Source organism: Hakea prostrata, chromosome 8 (genome assembly GCF_041222555.1).
Source record: "Hakea prostrata isolate BN-2017 chromosome 8, UWA_Hpros_2, whole genome shotgun sequence".
NCBI lineage: Eukaryota > Viridiplantae > Streptophyta > Magnoliopsida > Proteales > Proteaceae > Hakea > Hakea prostrata.
The window spans coordinates 14,088,488-14,100,875 of record NC_142607.1 but is presented as its reverse complement, the minus strand read 5'-3'; the positions used below and the strand labels follow the sequence as shown (position 1 = coordinate 14,100,875).

Here is a 12,388-nt window from a genome sequence, read left to right as displayed (position 1 = left end):
AGGGTTGATTAAGATAACAAATCAGGGGAAATTTGATTCTGTAAAAATGGTTTACTTGCACAGCACTACAACAAATGTGGAGATTGAGCTGCCGGTGCCAGCTGATGCAACAAATCCTAATGTTCGAACTTCTATGGGTTCTGCAGCTTATGCTCCTGAAAGTGATGCATTGGACTGGAAAATAAAATCTTTTCGTGGTAGCAGGGTACAATTGTCATTATCCTCACCATATCTGTCACACCCCGCCCGCCAGGCCCGGTTAACCGCCCGACAACCCGCGGATGTGAACCGTCACAAGATCCATGGTTTTAGTCTATCAATAATAATAAATACAAATACGGATAATCAAGAGCAAGAAAAGTGCAATAATTAATACAGTTCGTCCAAATACTCCGATAAATATCCAGAATAATCAAAGAGAATCAAGAATCAAAGTAATTCGGTTCCGGAAAATAAGTAACTAAATAGTCTTCATCTTCGGGGCTTCTGCTCTGGTTCATGTGTCTGTCTTTGCCCTCGCTTAACAAGAAGGCTCTTTCTCGTCATCTCCAACTTCGATGTTGTGCAACCATCTTCGTTTATATATACATCGGTGGGAATTTCCACGAACTCGTACGCAATTCTCATATATATGTCAATACAATCCACGATGCACATATGAAATGATATGGATGATATGCGATATGATGCTACTAAGATCTAACTATGCGTCTCTAATGGCTGACATGCTTTAAGATATACACCAGCCCTCCTTTGGGTAAGTCTCATCACTCGATCCGGCAGGACCGGTTACCTCTGGGGGTCCTGGGCAAAGGGGTAAGTCCACACCGCTCTCAAACCGTGGTGGGGGTTAAGTCAACACTCTCTCACCACGACCATTGGCAATGAGTACTGGCGCATGTCGGGGTTTCTAATCCAATGCAAGGTCATAATGGTAACATACTATATGAAGTCCAGATACTTCCCCTATGGCACCAACCAACTCGGTTCGGTATCCTTCGCAACCTAGGAGTAAGAATCCTCACGGCTGTGGACTCCACTCCTTAACCCTATGGTCATCCACATATTATTGGGGCGGATGCTCTCATGACTCCCTCACGACACCCGGTCCGCTCCTTGGACGTCCATGAGCCCAACCCTAACATATGCAACCCTACCATTACATGACCAATAGTGGACCACGAGTCTCCGCACGGATCGGTTACCGCTGTTGGATGAAACATAGTCACGTCACCATTGTCACGGGTCACCCGGCTTCAATTCCCCCGCCGAAAGGGTAATAGCATGTGGGGTACCTAGCCATGCAATTCTAGACTCCCTAAGTATGTCATCAAGTAATCATGATAGTGCTTGAAACATCAGCGGGCATGTGTCCCATTCCACGCCTTCCGATATCCCAAGCCAAGATATCCCAATGGAATACCCTTCCATCACAATCACACTACATCACTCTTTATCATATCATGAACAATTGTGCAATATCATAAAAGATGAAGTACATCAAGGAATACCACAAACAGCGAGTATACAATAAGATTTACATGCTTTATACAATTACAACAAGATACATGATCAAAGAATAGTAAATAGAACAACGGAATCATCATGTATATGTAATTGCATATAAATAAGAATGCATGTCCTTACCTGTAATTTAGTAGAAGTCCTCTAACTTGCAATCCAAAAACTATTATAAGACTTTTACTTGAAACAGAGAACACCTAGGCATAGGGTTACAAGAATGTATAAGAGTCAAGAGTCAAAACAATTCAAAAATCAAACCTACACGATTCTTGAAACCACCGGTTGCTTGTGGCGGTTGCTTAGTTCGACCTCCACAGCGACCGCCCTGTTCAGCGTTTCCAACTCCGAAAATCGACTTTTTATCATTCGATTTCAATCCGTTTTGGGATGATCTTAGTCCGAAATTCAAGCTTAATAAGTCTAGAACAAGGGGGTAACAAGAAACCCTAGAATTAACAAAGATTTATTATCCAAATCATTCCCCTTGATGGGATCCATCCATTAAACAAATGCGGAGATTCGTTTCGGACGGGATCTCATCAAGAACATTGGAAAGGAGTACAACAAATCAAATGGGTAACCACCAACAAAAGGGGATGGGTTCATATCAATCGAGGTTAAAAAGAAGAGAATAGAAGATGGAGATTCATTACCTTAATCGAATCACCAAGAATAGAAGAGAGGTTTCATATCATTAACACTTCGACCTGAATCCCGCCGATTCCACTCCGCCCTAATCGCCCAAAATAGCAATCCCGAACATAATATGCGTTAATAGGCGAGGGATGCTATTTATAACGACAGGGGGCAAAGAGGGCATTTTCCCTGCGACCCTCGCTCTCCTTGGTTTAATCAACCCCACTAGTAACCCCCCAGTATATTGCTATACAAGGGTGCTTTGCTCTGGGGTTGAAGACCAGTACAACCAAACCCAAATGAAGACATGGGGAGATCATAGTCCGAAAAATCAATCACAATAGGTTTGTAACAAAGATGTTAGGTTTCATCATAACATATGGCTCATGAAAAGGTTATGATCACGGAAAGAGAGGGAATGATTGTTATCAAGAAAATAACAAGAAATCATAGGAAATCTAGTTTATGTTAACAAACATTACCCATGAGATTTCCTCACTGGAGGTTACAAGAGGTTTCCGAAGATCATTTAGGGTTAGGGTTTCAAAATTTATTTGGCTGGGTTAAGATCTGATGATGATCATAGATCTCAAGATAGATGAGATCTGGAATAGATGGTTGCAAGATGCATCATCTTCTTCCCGATCTCAAACAAGAACAATAACGAAGAAAGAATAATTAGAAATCCTAATTAGGTTAAACATGGATCATGAAGAAAATATAGTGTGATCAAGGATAAACAATTAGAGATGTTGTTACAATTTTAGTAAAGAAAACACATTGATTGTTGTTAATAAGATCAAACTAAGGGTTCTTGGTTTGATCCAAGGGTTAGTTTCACCCTTTTTTGGCTCCCAATGAAAAGGTTGAGACACGGATGAAGGAAATAAATTGATAGCCAATAAAACAAGAAAACATAGATGATCAAGTTTAGGTTAACACAAATATCACCCAAGGGAAAGAGAAACAAAGAATCAAGATTCACCCATGGGAAAGAGAAACAAAGAATGCACAATCTGAGGTGTTGGGGAGTTTCCAACAAATAAAAGAACAATAGGGTTTCATATATGGTTACCTCTCATAAGAGTTGTTACCTCTCATGGGTTACCCATAATTAATTCTCACAAAAACAACCCAAGATAGATAAGGAAAATCTCATTGTTTTCAAAATAAAGAATGGATTAGAAAGGGTCTACTAATGAGAGAAAATAAGGTTCTCATTAAAGTGAAGGGAAACAAATTCAAATCATACAATTAGGGATTTACTAACAAGAATCCTGTATCCCACGAAAAGACTAAAGAGAATAAAGATTCACCCTTAGGGCAAGGAATTTACAATCAAGAGGTTTTGGGGAGGGTCAATGAATTAATAGAAAATAAAAGGGTTGCCAATTGTTCCAAAGAAAAACAAGGATCAACTCCTCAATCATGAGGACACAAGGGAAGGTCATGTAATAATATGAGACCTTCCCCACAATAATAAAGATAGGTAGGAAATTAGGAAAGTATCATTAGAGCTTTGGTGGAATCAAATTCAAGGATCATCGCTATATGGCTTCAAGATCATGAGTGATTGGGGGATTCACTCTAGGGCTAAAAGAATTAAAGAAGAGGCGATTGAATACCAACATTTTAGAAGAGAAACCGATGAAGAAATCGAAGAGATGCTTGAGGATCTTTCTTGGCTTCGGAGAGGTTATAGGGATCTTCCCCGTTCTCCCAAGGCTTAGAACGTTGAGGTGAAACACATGAGGGCTAAAGAATTAAAGAAGGGCAATTGAATACCAACATTTTAGAGAGACCGTGAGAAATCGAAGGTGCTTGAGGATCTTTCTTGGCTTCGAGGAGAGGTTATAGGGATCTTCCCCGTTCTCCCAAGGCTTAGAAACGTTGGGTGAAACACTGGGTTCCCCCTTTTTAAATGCACAAGGTCCAAGATTACTGGGTTTCCCACCGCCAATTGCCCCGTGGTTGTTGGTTGCGAGGAAGTTCAGGTCATCTCCACTATCTGGGTTTAGAAACATGGTGGGATGTTTACCACGAAATTAAAGGAAATAAAGCTTTGAAAACCTTCAAAACAGATATTTACCAAAATGCCACTACTCGGCGCTTATTCATAGGGTTTAATGGGCTAACTTCATATTTTTGGATGGGCTTCTTTCAACACTCATCTACTTCCTGTTGGGGGAGTCTTCAAACCAGGTCCAACTAGCTTTAGGTCCATCAATCGTTCTTCTTCACAAATAAATGTTCACCCAAATCAAGTAAGCTTTCCATGGAACACCATCATCAATATCCTGGGTTTTGGGTCAACACCATATCTTCTACTGAGATGGCCCACAAAGACATCTTCCTAAGATTTTCAAAGATAGTAAAACTGAAATCACGGTCAGACAGATCGGGTCTCCGGGCTGGATTTGGGCTGGGTGTCCCAATATCCAGTCAACAATTATAGATTCCTGCTGTTAGTGTTTTCTAATTAATAACTGTTGATTGGGCTTGGCCATGCATGTTCTTGTCCATGTGGTCACAATTTCAGAAGCATGCTAAGATTGTTTGCATATTGTGTATGAGTACATGTTACGGGCAGAATTTAGGCTGCCCTGTATAACTGCTGAAGAAGCTATTCCTGAGAGAAAGGCTCCTATCTGCATGAAGTGTGAGATACCATATTTCAGTCTCAGGAATACATGTGGGCCTTGCGTTATTCTCTATTTATTATGGTAATGAAGAATGTTGCTTGTTTGGCTTGCAGTGTTTGATGCTTTAAGTTAACAAAAAAATCTCTCATCACCCTAGGAAGCATATGACTGAACCCAGTGCCTAAAGCAAAGGCAAAGGCAAAGGCAACGGCAGCCAATAGCAGTGCACCTCACGTGAGATACTTGGCTTCTTTATCAGCTTATGATTCTTGTAACCCAATGGAGGATTGAGGCTTCCCTACTTACTAGTTGACAACCAAGATAGCTCCTTATCTAATATCGATAGAACCTCTGAAGCTGGAACTCCGGTTAAATTTCCCATTAGTAAAGATATATGTGCATCACCAGTTCAGTTCTCAGTATTGAATATGCAATTTGGACAGGCTGCTTTCCAGCTTCCCTACTGTTTCAAATATTTTGTTTCTTTTCTTCATTCCTACCTTTGAAACTCACCTAACTTTGTCATCTTTGATGTATATTCAGGTGAATGTCTTGGAGATACCAAGAAGGATCTTTCTGAGCCATTGGATTGGGATGTGGATAACAGTGGATTCACTAATCACTGAATCAAGTAGGGCCATTCTGTGACTCATTTGTACAATTTGTAGTTCCCAATGATATTCATTTTACATCGAATTATTAATGTTGTTATAGATTGTGAGTAATGATATGCTCATGGCACAAACTCGTCTAAAAACTGCATGGGAAGATGAAATTTTGACAAATTTTTTCATGTTTCAGGTAGCATTTTTCTTTCTAGTATTTTGAGTCAAATGCAGTTGATCCACTTCTTACATGAAAAGGATGATCTCAGATTTATTCTGGAAAGAAGTGTACATGATGAAGTTGTTTGGGCACTATTAACTTCTAAAATTTAAATGTGCATGCATACCACATGCAAAGGAGAACAAAACTAATCAACCTTTACTGCTACTGGCAAAATTTCCAGCTTCATGCATATTGAAATTATACTCAAAGTTTCTGGAGCAGTGTTGGCTGTTGCAATAAAATTGGATTGCATTGGGCTTTCCAAAAACCTTTCGAGAACTACTAAGGTGTCATGAAAACATTGAAATTGTTTTATTATTTGGGGAAAAAAAGGGCACGAAACAATTTATCTGCAAGGGGCAGCTTCGGTTACCCACTTGCCAAAATTCTAGATTCTTGTGATGTTAATACGTGCTCATCTATCACTAAAAACTAATGTCATGAATGCCTAATTTTTTATTCTGAACTTTTTCAGTCTCTGCATCTAAACTAGAAGCGTTCCCAGAGTTCTTCAATCCTCAAACCATAGCACCGTCAGGGTTGAGAAGAATGCAGCCCCAGCGGCACCCACGAGATCAGATGCTGGAAGAAGAGAAGAGAAATGTCGTATCACTGCAGATCCCAATGATTCTCCATTGAGCAACTCAGATTAGGAAGAAGCCGCTGCCCCAGAAACTCAAAATATCAAACACCGAAACATCTCGCCTACAGCAAAGAGAAGATCTGAACCATGAGTAATTAAGTCATCCTGAAGCATCAAAAGAAAATTTGAACACAAACGACTAATGAACATTGAGGTTTTGTAACCCCTTGAACCACCACACCCATCGCATGATATGAATATTACATTTACAATTTTACCTCAATTGTGACGAGACTTGTCACAATCTGATGTTTGACAACCGCTCCATAAATAGATTAAATGTCTCATTTCGATCCAACATGCTAATTCTGATGTACTTTGGCTCCACACCAAAGTGTTTCCCACTTCTTGATAAGATATTATGCTCTCTTAGAAAGCTCTCACAGTCTGCTATATTCTCCTCACATTTCAACCATGCAAACGCTGGGGAAGAAAAATTTTGAGGGATTAGCACAGAAGTGAAACTAACTAATGGTTATGTCTTACCACGTCAAGTTCAGCCTTATTTGATTAAATCATCATAGCCATCATTACCAGGATGGGGTTCAGTGGATCCTCCGAGAAAGTTGCAGGATTGTGGTGGGAACTCAGAAACAGTGAACAGTCCACTTGTTTTGAGTGCATGTCTTAGCCGTTTCCATCTCTCGGCCATCTGATGGTGTGCATATGCAAAGAAGCTTTCCGATTTATCAAGGTTGCCCCATTGTTCAGTACTATCTGATACTACTTGGAGGATTTTAGCTGCTCGTAGTTGAGAGTCTTTTGATACACCAATGGTATTGAGTATTATGAATTCAGTCATCTTTCTAGCCACCTCCTTATCTTTGACAAGAGCCCACCTGCAGAAACACCAAAAAACCCCACTTATTGAACAAAAGTCTCTCTTCCCAAGTTGAACTTTTACCTCAAATGAAGTAAGGTAGGCAATTGAATCAAAACAAAGAGAAGCAGTCATAGTACAAAAGATAACTTACCCAATGCGTGTGCCAGCATGGCCGGAGCATTTGGAGACGGTGAAAAGCATGATATCATGGTCAGCAGCAGATGTAATTGGAGTATATTGTGGCCAATAGTAAGCTAGGTCATATACCACTATCCCTCCAGTTCCGTTAACCACAGGCTGCCTTATAAAGCCATCAGGGTTATTTGGAGAAGTAACAAGTTCTATGTAAGGTTCACCTTTATTGAAAGTATAAGCATCACCACCCCATTTATAGAGCCCTGATTTCAAGAATCCAGTCACTGATGGGTATGACTGCAGACAACAAATGAATGTAACTGATTACTGGTGTTACTCGAGAAAAGCACAAACATTGTTAATTAACAACCACAAATGGGAAATTTTGGAATCATCAACATGCAGATCAATATGAGTCAAACCTTCAAATGTTTCAATGATTATATCTTTTCTTCACTTGGTTTGCTTGAAGTTATAGATAAAGTTAGCAAAGCCTAACACTGAATACATCAAATTGTACGTAGAAATTCCTAAAATGTGCAAGTGCTGGTATTGACAACTAGTCAGCTCAGTTATGTTAAATGTCTCCACAGCATCTCATATTCTGTACAGAGTTAAGAATCATAAGGTGCTCAGATGTGCAAGTGCTAATATCGACCCACATGATCACTACTCAAGGAGACAAAGAAGAAACTCACCGAGTAGTAGGGAACAGCAGAGACTACGTTGATGGGGTTCTGACCAGACGAATCAGTGGGAGCAGGAGGAGATGAGAGAGCATAGAGAACGGCCTGGAATAACTGGGTTGATCCTGTTCCCACCACAATGTGGCGGTCGTGGGTCACAGCATTTCCGAGTAAACTATGCAATCTGGTAATCTGTTTGCCAAGTTCTGGTTCCAAGAACCAGCACAAATTCTTAATGTCAGAGAAATAGCTCATCGTCTCCCATCCTCTTAACACGATCGCGCTCTTCTCCCCTACCTTTTTCCAATAATCTTCGTACATCGTCGGATCCCCACTGCAAAATTGCATGAGTAAGAAGATGAAAACCGACAAGATTCAATAATGTCAAAAACTCTCCTATAAATCGTTGTTCCAAAATTTCGGACATGTGATATGATGTCACTAATATTTTTTTACCTGTAACCAGACATGTGGATATGACGTCATTAATATTTTTTTTTACCCTGTAATAGGGGTGCAAGTTTGGCCCTGGCGGCCCTGACCCGCCCTAAGCCCGCCCTGAGCCTGAATAGGGCTTGGGCTAAAGATTTTGGCCCTAAGGGCGGGTTAGGGCCAAAATATTCTGGTCCTGAACTAGGGCCAAGGGAGGGCCTGGGATTACTCTCTGGCCCGCCCACCCATCCCGGCCCGATCCCGATTTTTTAGCCCCGACCCAAGCCCCGATTTTGGCCCCGATTTTAGCCCCGATCTTGGCCCCGATTTTGGCCCTGATTTTGGCCCTGATTTTGGCCCTGATTTTGGCCCTGATCTTGGCCCTGATTCTGGCCCTGATCCTGGCCCTGATATTAGCCCTGACCCTGATCCTGGCCCTGATTTGAGTCTAAAGACTCTGGACCCTCCACCCACATGGAGAGGAATTAAATACATATAGGTGGATACTTGACACGTGTCAAATTTTAAAAACATGATCATGTTTTGTAGAAAATTAATAAAAATAAACTATAACCTCATTATCAATTTAATAAGTATCTATTTGATTTTGGCCCTGATCCTGACCCTAATTTTGGCTCTAATCTTAATATTAATTTGACGATGATCATGTACTACAGTACTAGATTTTTACCCTGATCTTCATACTAACATTGATATGAGTCTTGATTTTGATATTTAGTCACTTTGATCATATTAGACTATAAATTCACTTTTTATATTATTTTTAAGGTAATTTTTTTTCTTCCAACAAAGTCATTTTTAGTTCAATAAAATATGGATTTTGTTTTTTGACTAAGGCGAGATAATATATTATAAATAATAAAAACTATTACATAAAGAATTAATATCTAACAAATCTATACCCTAACTTCTCATCATGAATATCTAACAAATCTACTGTGATATTTCAAAAAAAATTATTAAAAACATATAGCTATGTTTGTAACTAAAACATTATTTTCTTTAACTATGAAAAAAATACTTTTTTTTTGTTGAATACTAAATTATTGTCAATTTACTTGTTAACAAGGTTTTGAATATGATTTTTTTTGTATTGAATAAAGATATCAATTTATTGAACAGTTTTGAATGAAAACATACCTACCTACGGCTTAAATTTTTGACTTTGAAGATAAAATTTTCATTTATCAGATTCCTTTTGAATTATGAATCTATGATGTTTCTAAGTTTACAAAAAGAGTTTGTGTGACATTCTCTATAATTGACTTGACTTTCAAATATGCCTAAATTTAATTACAATTCTTCTCTCTACTTATTCTATTTCATGAATAATTTTAACTCTTTGGGAGAAAAATCAAAGGAAAAAACAAAAGAGAGAGAGAGAGAGAGAGAGAGAGAGAAATACATAAATCTAAATGGATATAAATAGTTAAATACATATTGAATCTAAGTTTTGGATTATTTGTTGACATCTTTAATATTTTATTTTCCAGAATTGAGTTTGGAATTTAAGTAGTTAATTACTTTAATATGTATTTTAATTACTACATGTCTTACATTTGATATTTACGACCAAAGATATGGCCAATTAAAGCTAGGGACAAGGCCAATTAGGGCCTGGGCCAATCAGGGCCAGGGACAGGGCCAATTAGGGCCAAAGACAGGGCCAATCAAGGCCAGGGACAAGGCCAATTAGGGCCAGGGCCAGGGACAGGGCCAATCAGGGCCAAAGACAGGGCCAAATCAAGGCCAGGGACAAGGCCAATTAGGGCCAGGGCCAGGGACAGAGCCAATCAGGGCCAAAGACAGGGCCAATCAAGGCCAGGGACAAGGCCAATTAGGGCCAATCAGGGCCAATTAGGGCCAAGGACAGGGCCAATCGGGGGCCAATCGGGGCCGGGGCAGGGCCAATTAGGGCCAGGGCCAGGGCCAATCAGGGCCAGGGCCAGGGCCAATCAGGGCCAGGGCCGGGACAGGGGCCAATCAGGGCCAATCAGGGCCAACCCATCCCGACCCGGCCCAATTAGGGCCAATTAGGGCGGGAATGGGCTTGGCTTGGCCCTGTAGGGCTTAGGGCCAGGGACAATAATTATTGGCCCTGAACTAGGGCCAGGGCGGAAATGGGCTCAAATTATACCATATAGGGCTGGGCTTGGGATTGCAAAAGCCCGGCCCAGCCCGGCCCAGTTGCAACCCTACCCTGTAACCAGTCCAACCAGTCCGATTCGACTTTAGATCTAGACTAGAGCAACCTCAGCACAGCCTGGTGAGGTCCAACAAAGTCCAAACTTAATGGACCGATTTAATTTATCGGTCACTAACCTGGTCCAATCAAACGAGTACCCATATACCAAATTAAATGAGCCTTCTAATCTATCAGATAGTAGGTAGGCTGGCCCAATCAATTATGGGTACTTTGGGCCCACACATAGAGTAACTAATTTAGTCTTACAGAGATTCATCTGATTAACACAACTGTAAATGATCAAAGAAAACTGGGTGCCGGTAAATGGGCGACAACTATCGGCGTAGGTTAACTGCTATCGCTATAAAGCACTAATAAACCTTGATTTATACTTACTGGTCCAGGTTAATGACCCTATTTGCGCCGTTACCCGGCCCTACATTTGAGGAGCTGCTGCTAACATGCGCTTCTTCTTCAGAAGCTGCGGCACACTCGTTGTTGATCTGGTTCTTGAAACAGAATCCATGTTGAGGCCTCGGATCAGCTTCTGGAAGAATCACTTGCTCGTATGCAAACCTAACGAGCATACCTAGATTCATAGTAAGCGATAATAGCAGTAAATGCCTCCACGTGAACACCTTCGAAACTCGCTTCCCTTCACCTGCTGAAACCTTATCCATTCTTGTGTTGAAGATGATGATGATGATGATGATGAATCACATCCAGAAATGGAGATTTTTGCCAACAAAGGCTTGAAGAACTAGTTAGCTCTCAGAAGAGAATTTATAGTTTCACTCTCCTGAAGTTTCTGTTTCGTTTTATCCTGAAGAGCGACCGGTTCAAGAATCAAACTATCACAAATCTCGGATTTTATCCAACTACGTGGTGAACGTGGAAGCGATTCAAAGATTCAACTGATCGTATTTTCCGGGTTCCTCGTAGAGTGATTCTATTTCACTCTCTCGCTGTGACTTCTAAGAGCAAACACGAAATACAAATAGGAACAGAAAGAGAGAAACAAGCTCCTGCTTCTGCAACACTCACAGCATGCGGTGGTGACTCCATAAGCAGATTCAGCTTCTCGTCGTTGCGCTTTCGAACTGGCAAAGATTATCCATCACGCCACCAAAGGAAGGGGATGCGAATGGAGACTGAAAAGGCAAAACCCGGCCAACGCGGTGAGTTCATCACTGAGTACATTTCATGTAAGTTAGAGTTGCGAGATACTTCCATCAAGCAAGGAAGAAATCACTTGGAATAAAATCATTTGGCCTTCTCGCAAGATGAATCACCTGTTTCCAATGCTGGATCTCATACAAAACTACACGAAAACGAAGATTCGCTGCTCCGATCAGAGATTTTCTCCGACAGAAGCTTATAGTTTTGTATAGAATACTCGAAAAAGTTGAACTTTCAAGGTGTGGGGTTTTGGGACTGTTTTTGGCAGGAAAAAAAGCTGCTATTTTTCAGGCTCTCAGTTTACTTTCTCGACTGCGACTATTAATTTTAATGCATTTTGTTCATTCTCCTGTCTACATCCATGGATTTTTATTTGCTTCAGGGTACGGCGTGTAGCTGAGGTTAAGATCTTGCCACACATACAACAATGAATCTAACGGTTACAAGTTAAAGCTTGCAACTTAATTGTAAATTAAAATATTGTCGATGACATTCATACTTTTCAACTGAGAGGTCATGGGTTCGTTTGATAATGACATCATCTTTTGAGGATGTAGTCCTAATTAAATATTTTATTTTATTTTTTTAATATTAAATATTTTAAGATTGGCTGAACGTCTTTAAATATTCACCGTCATATTTGTTAAATTAAAT

At 40.3% G+C, this 12,388-nt stretch overlaps 1 protein-coding gene across 1 annotated transcript; it reads right to left on the bottom strand.

Moving 5' to 3' along the window:
* Window positions 1-5,862: 5,862 nt before the first annotated feature.
* LOC149007111 (tryptophan aminotransferase-related protein 2-like) lies at window positions 5,863-12,044 on the bottom strand. Its single transcript, XM_089167391.1, has 6 exons — window positions 10,952-12,044; window positions 7,930-8,251; window positions 7,248-7,528; window positions 6,808-7,112; window positions 6,492-6,696; window positions 5,863-6,335 (listed from the first exon to the last, which is right to left on the bottom strand). Exons 1-5 carry the CDS (start codon window positions 11,233-11,235, stop codon window positions 6,512-6,514), a joined length of 1,377 nt encoding a protein of 458 aa, XP_089023517.1. The 5' UTR covers window positions 11,236-12,044; the 3' UTR covers window positions 5,863-6,335; window positions 6,492-6,511.
* Between the last annotated feature and the right edge of the window lie 344 nt (window positions 12,045-12,388).

Excerpts from the sequence above, each read along its gene's own strand:
- LOC149007111 (XM_089167391.1), bottom strand. The coding sequence starts at position 11,235 with ATGGATAAGGTTTCAGCAGGTGAAGGGAAGCGAGTTTCGAAGGTGTTC. Across the intron at positions 7,529-7,929 it reads CTGCTGTTCCCTACTACTCG|TCATACCCATCAGTGACTGG; the intron begins GTGAGTTTCTTC and ends TGTTGTCTGCAG. Across the intron at positions 7,113-7,247 it reads CATGCTGGCACACGCATTGG|GTGGGCTCTTGTCAAAGATA; the intron begins GTAAGTTATCTT and ends GTGTTTCTGCAG.